This window comes from Protobothrops mucrosquamatus, unplaced genomic scaffold (genome assembly GCF_001527695.2).
Source record: "Protobothrops mucrosquamatus isolate PMUCROS unplaced genomic scaffold, P.Mucros_1.0 scaffold419, whole genome shotgun sequence".
NCBI lineage: Eukaryota > Metazoa > Chordata > Lepidosauria > Squamata > Viperidae > Protobothrops > Protobothrops mucrosquamatus.
Window position 1 is genome coordinate 750,915 of NW_015386748.1, and position 8,522 is coordinate 759,436.

The window sequence follows — 8,522 nt, forward strand, 5'->3', positions numbered from 1 at the left end:
TCTGTGTACAAATGCATCTGGACTGAGTATGGAAGCTTGCATAATAAAACATATATTTTTGGCACAAAATGTGCCAATCAGCATGAGAGAATTCACAACCACTAACTAATAAATAATCATGAATCTGACTTCATTGTCACTTCCAATTGCTTACAACCCAGCGGACATCATTTTGCCAGGATCACTTGTCAATAGTTGTTTCTTTGACATCTTATAAGTTTATGCATGTATCATAAGCTTGTGTTACACTGATAGTATCCAGCCACCCTGTCTTCTGTTGGCCTCTGGTTTGCCTTCTCTTTGTCCAGATATCAGAGTCTTTTGCCCTCATGTTACATGCTCCTGTCAATCGGATTACTTCTGCCTTCATGTTATATGTCTAAAATCTCTAAGCTTTAGCTTCATCATTTGTGCTTCCTGTGGATAGCTTGGTTTTATTTCATCTAGTATTGAATGTTATGTTCTTGCAATCCAAAATGTTTTCAATCACTTTTGTCAGCACCATAAATCAAAGGCATGAATATTTCTGATAATTCAGATTTCACAATCACGTTACAGTTCAGAAAACAAAAGAGTGATTTCTCTGCACCATAACTAGATTTCTCAGTTTCTGCTCATAGTTACTATTCTGTGAATTTTGGGGGCCTAGGGAAATAGTCTGTCACTACTTCAAAATCTTAATAATAATAGAAAGCAAAGGTAGTCTCAATAGTTATAGGTGCCTCGAGTGCAATCTCAGAAAAACTGGAGTATCACTTGAACATCATCAGCATTGACAAAATCACCATCTATCAATTGCAAAAGGCAGCTTTACTTGAAACAGCTTACATATTTCAACAGTACTTTTAACACCATGAAACAAAAATGTTCGTGAACAACAACATTGATGAGACAACAATTATGTTTTATGACAGTACCTTTAATACTATTAAACAACATCTGCTTATCCCTTGGGAAGAGCTCAAAAGGTTGATAAAAATACCAAATCTAGTCTAAACAACTATGTGTATGCAACCAATCATCATCATCATCATAAAATATAAAGACCTGCAAATAGAAGTAGAATGACTATGACAAAAAAAGCAATGATAGTACCAATAGTAACAGGCATCTTGGGTGCAATTCCAAAACATGTGAAACTTGATTTCCACTGGCATTGGCAAAATTACCACGAGTCAATTGCAAAAGATAACTTTACAGTACTTGGAATAGTTTATATTCTGCAACAATGCCGTTACTATTATCAAACAACATCTGCTTATCCCAGGTCCTTGGAAGGGCCAGATAAATAGACAAAAATGCCAAATGTAGCCTAAACATCTGGCTATTCAACCATAACAATTATATTAGCATTTACTGGTCTTTTTTCAACAAGTTTATCTCCCCTGTAAAATTGTACCACTATCATTGCGGCTTTCCCTTTCTAATAGCTAATCACAACTCTTTGGCAAACTGAAGGAGAGTGCTATTTCACTAGAAAAGCAGAGATGCAAGAAAGGTTTACAATAGTAAGGTAAACTCTATGTATCCATGTATTTTCCCCCCAACAGCTATAATAAAACAATCATTAGGCACGTTCCTGAATATGTCCTTTTATGACAGATCATACCATTGTATCGAAGGGTTGGGTAGTAATGAAACTCTAGAATAGCTAGATTTTTAAAAATATGAGGGCTGTATTTTGATATAGTCCTACCCTAGGCATCTTCCAATATAACCAAGAGGGCTCCTCTTTGCATTTGAGTTTCAGGTTGGATTTGTTTTTTTCCCAGCCAGGTCTCTAGACAAACTTTATAATTTTGCTGACTGCTCTGGCCTGCATCTCATCTTTGCACTAAATGCTTTGCGTCGGAATCCCAACAATTCCTGGAACAGCTCCAATGCTCTCAGCCTGCTCAAGTACAGTGCCAGCAAGAAGTACAATATCTCCTGGGAGCTGGGCAATGGTAAGTGAACTTTAAAGATGGGGATTTGGAGAAGAGAAGGGAATGGGAGGACCAAAGAAGCCCTATTTTGGAACTTTTCTCAATAAAGCATTGCTGTATGGAATGTTAGTGCAACTCATCCCTACAGGGATCCAAATAGAACAAATGAATTGAATAAAGATAGGCACCTGTTAGTGCAATAAATGTGAGGCCAAGTATATAAGCATAAGTGAGAACATTTACAAGTACCTAGGGATAAATATATTTACAGTGTGATCTTATATCACTGTATCCAGAATTGAGTCAATTAAATTCATTCCAATAGATCAGTGATGGCGAACCTTTTAGAGACCGAGTGCCCAAACTGCAACCCAAAACCCACTTATGCATCGTCGAGTGCCAGGTGGGTGTGGCCCATTGGGTGGGTGTGGCCCATTGAGTGGGCATGGCTGCGGTAGTAACGGCAGACTGGGTGGGACTAAAAAGTTCAATCAATCAATTCCAACTTTGCAAGATCTCTTTTTTTCCTGCGAGAAGTTGAAATTGACTGATTGAACCTTTTTTTTTTTGCACACGGCGGTGGAGGTCTAAAACGAAAAGGTTTTATAAAACCCAGCTGAAGGCCTAGGACTGGGGCGACGGCAAGCGTGCCCACAGAGAGGGCTCTGAGTGCCGCCTCTGGCACCCATGTCATAGGTTCGCCACCACTGCAATAGATAGATGACTAACTTACAATCACAATGGGGACTGGAATTTCCATCATAAATCAGTGAGATCATAAAGTGAGTCATCATGTGATGAAACCTGGTTTTACAACCATTTTTGCTGTGGTTGTTAAGTGAATCACCCCTGTCAATAAGTGAATCCAGCTTCCCCAATTGACTTTGCTTATCAGAAACTAGCTGAGAAGATCGCAAACCATGATAATGTAACTGCAAAATGCTTCAACCGTTTGTAAATGTATACCAGTTGCCAGGCATCTAAATTGAGGCCATGTGACCATACGGGTAGTGCAAGAATAATAACTTTGAGAATGAGTATAAGTCACTTTTTCCAAGGATGTTGTAACTTCAAACCACTGTTAAGTCAAGGACTACATGTAATGCCTCCAGACTAGTGAAGATTTATTAGGTGAATTGTCAGGATGTTGTCAAGGTTGGTTAATGTTTTTTTCTGTTTTCTTATAGAACCAAATAATTACCGAACCCTCACAGGACGAGCAGTGAATGGCACTCAGTTGGGGAAGGACTACATGCAGCTGAAGAGACTGCTACAGTTAATCCGCACCTACTCCCGAGCCAGTCTGTATGGGCCCAATATTGGGAGACCTAAGAAAAATGTTGTCACCCTCTTGGATGGGTAAGTGATCATGGCAAACAATGCAGAAAGCTAGAAAATAACTATTAAATATCTATTCACCTTATTATGATTCTCTTTGTATTGTGAGATATAATCTATACTGGTTCCCCCCAGCCTAGGAAGCCATATCTATCTTCAGAATTACTATGTAATCCCTTATTTCATATAATAGAGAACCCATGAATTTCTTATTGTAAGCTAAGAGAATAATGCACAGCCTAGTTAAGAGCTCCATGACCATCAGATGCAAGAGACCAGAACCGTTCCAAGACATCTTATTGCCAAATGTGAGGGGACTGGCAACCAGTCATGCTTTTCCCCATTGGCCAACTATTTCTCACCCATCCTGAAGTAGGAAACTACATTGACATAACATTTGGTGACCTTATTGCCAGTTCCTATCCTGCATCTATTACTTCTGTTAAAGCTTTCTCGTGTTGAGGCATGTTAAGCATAGTGATTGCTTAATTTTTCTGGCTTTGATGTCCTGTGTCTTTCTGAACATTACAGGTGACAGGAAATAATTCACCAGTCAAAACACTGATATAATTTGGGGCAAGTATAGGAAAATTCTGAATTCTGACTGACTAGTCTCTCCTTTGCTACTGTGTGGTGAAGCAGGAGAAAGCAGGCCTCACAAACTGTTCTACATGCTGATCTGAACTATCACAGGCTATGCCCCACTGATCTATTCCCTCCAGGGGACACTAGACAANTACTCTTTCAACTTCTGTGGTTGTTCTGAGTGACCAATTTCACTACCAATTTGAGAGTTGAAATAAGTTCAGTAATCATTCCTCAAGAAACTCAGGGAGCTATGATACTACCATATATTCTATGACCTTGGCCCCAAAGAGAATTCATCCAGCCTGTTGAATCTAAAGTAGTCTTTTAGTATTATCCTTTTAGCATTAGAAATTTTAAATTGATATTTTGTGATCCCTTGGGCATTGCTATTTTTGCCATATCTGCTTATAAACCACATGTTAAGATGACAGCAAACACCTGAACTAGGGTTTCCTAATAGTATCTAAATAGGAATATGATATCTTTTCTTGTAATAGGAGTAAATGATTCATTATGTCCCTTCTAGTTTTATAGTAATAATAATAATAATAATAATAATAATAATAATAATAATAATAATAATAATAATTATTATTATTATTATTATTATTATTATTATTATTATTATTATTATTATTATTATTATTATTATTATTATTATTATTATTATTATTATTATTGAGTTGGAAGGGACCTGCTCAGGTAGGAAACCCTATATCATTTCAGACAGACTGACTACAAGCAGCGGCATGACAAAGTAGCAACAATGGTGCATTGGAAGATCTACAAGAAATATCATTTGCCTGTAAGCAAGAACTGGTGGGATCATAAAATAGAGAAAGTCATAGAAAATGATAAAATGAAACTGCTCTGGGACTTCAGAATTCAAACAGACAAGCACCTGCAACATAACACCCCGGACTTAACAGTTGTCGATAAGAAAGACAAAAAAGTCTGGATAGTGGACGTAGCAGTGCCTGGAGACAGCAGAATGGACGAGAAAGAACTGGAGAAGATAACAAAATACAAAGACCTATAAATAGAAATAGAAAGACTGTGGCAAAAGCAAGCAAGGGTAGTACCAATAGTAATAGGCGCCTTGGGTGCAATCCCAAAACAACTGGAGCACCTCTTGAACACCATTGGCATTGACAAATTTGCCATTAGTCAATTGCAAAAGGCGGCCTTACTAGGAACTGCTTCCATCCTGCGACGATATCTGTAATAACATCAAACATCCACATCTGCCTATCCCAGGTCCTTGGGAAGGACTCGATAGGTAGACAAAATGCCAAATCCAGTCTGAACATCTGGCTGACTGTGCGATGATTCATAATAATAATAATAATAATAATAATAATAATAATAATAATAATAACAACAACAACAACAACAACAACAGCAATAATAATAATAATAATAATAATAATAATAATAATAATAATAATAGAGTTGGAAGGGACCTGCTCAGGTAGGAAACCCTATATCATTTCAGACAAATGGTTGTCCAGTCATATATGGACAAATATATGATGTATGTTTTAACAACTAGATCTAAAAGAAAGGAGAACTGCTAGTTTCTGAATCAAAGCTGATCCTGTGTACTGTACCATATCACAGAGCTGAAGGAAGGAATTATGAGATGATTGAGCATTCAATGAGCCCTAGTGGCACAGTGGTTAGAATGCAGTACTGCAGGCTACTTTTGCTGACTGCCGGCTGACTGCAGTTTGGTAGTTCAATTCCGAATAGCTCAAGGTTGACTCAGCCTTCCATCCTTCCGAGGTTGGTAAAATGAGGGCCCAGATTGTTGGGGGCAATATGCTGATTCTGTAAACCACTTAGAGAGGGCTGTAAAGCACTATGGTGTATAAGTCTATGTGCTATTGCTATTGCTATTGCTATTCCCTCTCTCACTTTCTCATTGATTTGGCATAGGTGTAAGATGTTCCTGTAAAAATTTTCTGGGCTATGGTTAAAGGTCTTATACCTGCTATAATCAATACTATTACTTTTCCTGCTCTTTGTTTTTAATCCTGTCTCATATTGCTTCTTGGCCATAGTGTTCCTTTCCATATAGTTTGGTTAAATTCTACAGCCTAAAAAACTTTTTTTGCTATCTGCTGTTATAAATTATTAAAGTAAGGTTTTCCCATAAAAGTATAAATACTTAACTGTCTGAATTTAGGATTTTTTTTCAAATAGATACATATTTTAAAAACTAAACTCTTCTGTTGAGTATGGCTAAATTATGACTGTGAGAACAAGATTTTATCTTTTATTTATTATTAAATACATGTGTACCATCTTGCATCCAAGGTGACTCTGGGCGGCTTACAGTGCAGTAAAAATACAAAAACAGTTACAAATACAAAAACAATTTAAAGTTCCAAGAGTTTATATGGGCTAACAAAACCAAGAGCTCCAGTAGAGTGAGGGTGATGCGTCCTTCTCTATCACTGCAGCAACCACCTCTATCAGAGCCCCAGGCCAACTGGCCGAGCCAGGTTTTAAGGTCCTTCTGAAAACCAGAAGGGTAAAGGCAGATCTCACATTTATTATAAAATAACAAAGGGTAACTTTTTAACACTTAGATTAGCTTAATGTAATCTTGACATTCTTGCTGTTCCAATAATTATTCCTAGCTGCGGTGACAAAATGCAGAAGAAAATAAGAGTTCTCATATTGTCAATAACTTATGTAGGAGAGAAAAATTACAGGAGACATGTCTTCATTTACAGCCAAAGCAAATACAGTATAAAAAGCCAACTCTCTGACATGCAGCCAAGAAAAGTTAAAAAAAAAAAAGTATAGGCAGTCCTCTTTTAATAACTGCCTTGTTTAGTGATGGTTCACAGTTACAATGGTGATAACAGAGTAACTTTACCACCAATTCTCACATTTACATTTGCAGGTCTGTAAAGCAAAGGAAAATTGAAGTAAGATCATAAGCATAATTGCAGTTTCACTTAGTGAACACTTCACTAATCACCAAGTTGCCATTCCTAATTATGATCACTAAAAGAGAAGTACACATAATTAGTTTTTTCCCTCCACAATATCTTCTGTTTGATGGACAGAATGTTTTTCTTTTATTTTGCTTTATTTGCCTCCAGACTTTGAAATATACATTGTTTTCCGCTATTAGGGCATTTTAGGGAAACAGCAACCAGAGGTCAAGATAAGAAAAATTGGGCACAGAGTTTGTGAAAATAAGCTCCAAGATGTTGCCTGCAAAACAGAAATGACTGTTTTCAACCACTAATAATTCTGATTTCTTGAAGAATTGTAGTCATATTTCAATTTATACTAATAAAGACTAACTGATGCAGTTAGTTTTCTTGCCCATTATATTGATATGTATCTAAACCATGAAAGGAATCCATTTATTTCACCTCAAAGATTATGAAAAAGGAGAAGAAGAAAGGTTACATGCTACAGAAAAAGTACATTAGTGTACTTCATTTAAAAAAGGGATCTAGTGAATATGTATCTTTTTTATGTCTAAACATACCCAACAGGCTTAAAAACCTGAAGTGTGTCTGAATAATGGTGAGTAAAGGTATACTCTAAAAAGGACTGGCTATGCTCTGTGCCTTATTAGAGTGACACTGGCTTCAACTATGTATTTTGTTTATGATAAAAATTGAACACTGTATTTTCACTTCTAAGCAGTTTGTTCACTTTGATTTGCAAAGTAAAGTTTGTGCAATTGAATAACTAGTAGTTCCTGCATATCCTTTTTTTTTGGGGGGGGGGGAGATTTCAAAATTTGAAAAACTGCTAAGGTGCTTCAAAGAGCCAAAGTAGTATATACAATATTAGAAGATAACAACCAATCAGTACAGCACAACTTTGGATTCAGTTGCATGCTAACAGAAATGGTTTCATATAGCTCAAATCTGACAGTGCTGGAAAGTATGCTTGTAAAGTACAAATGTATCTGTATGTGGGTGTGGGTGTAAACCCAATAAGGAGGCCTATTAAAGTTGCATTTGTGTATGTAATTTTTTACTGGGTCAAATTTCATTGTATCTAGATAATTTCTTTACCTATCCTGCTTTATTTTTGGTTTCAGTTGGAACACTTGCACTTAAATAAAAATATAAACTAGGTTTTGTGGCTGAGAATTTTAAACATGAACAGGTTCCACATTTTAGAAGGCAATGGAAGATTTTGGGTCCATAAACCTTCCCGCCATCACAACACTCATGCACTCTTTGAGATGAGATGTGTTCCAGATTTTTCTCCTTACTTTCTTGTTCTTGTTCTGGTTTTTGTCTTGTTTTTGTTATTGTGGTTAGATGGTACCCATTTCCTTAATGGTTAAAAAGTTTTTGTGTATGCTGTATACAAATACACAAATTACACAAACACACACATACACAAACACACACATACCAGAGGACTGGAAAAGAGCTGATGTAGTTCCCATCCTCAAAAAAGGAAAAAAAATGGACCCAGGAAATTATAGACCTATCAGCCTGACCTCAATACCTGGGAAGATCCTGGAAAAGATAATCAAACAACGAATCAACGAACACCTAGAGGCAAACAAAGTCATTACTAAAAGCCAACATGGGTTTGTCAAAAATAGATCATGCCAGACAAATCTTATTGCATTCTTTGACCAAGTGACAAAATTAGTGGATGAGAGGAATGCTGTGGATA

General features: G+C 36.7%; 1 protein-coding gene across 1 annotated transcript in view; it reads left to right on the forward strand.

The window, feature by feature from the left end:
- HPSE2 (heparanase 2 (inactive)) overlaps nucleotides 1–8,522 on the forward strand; it is a 157,130-nt gene that overhangs the window by 110,002 nt on the left and 38,606 nt on the right. Inside the window, exons 4-5 of the mRNA XM_015816281.1 lie at nucleotides 1,773–1,946; nucleotides 3,113–3,284. Coding sequence (XP_015671767.1) covers nucleotides 1,773–1,946; nucleotides 3,113–3,284 — 346 coding nt within the window. The remainder of the gene's footprint in view (nucleotides 1–1,772; nucleotides 1,947–3,112; nucleotides 3,285–8,522) is intronic.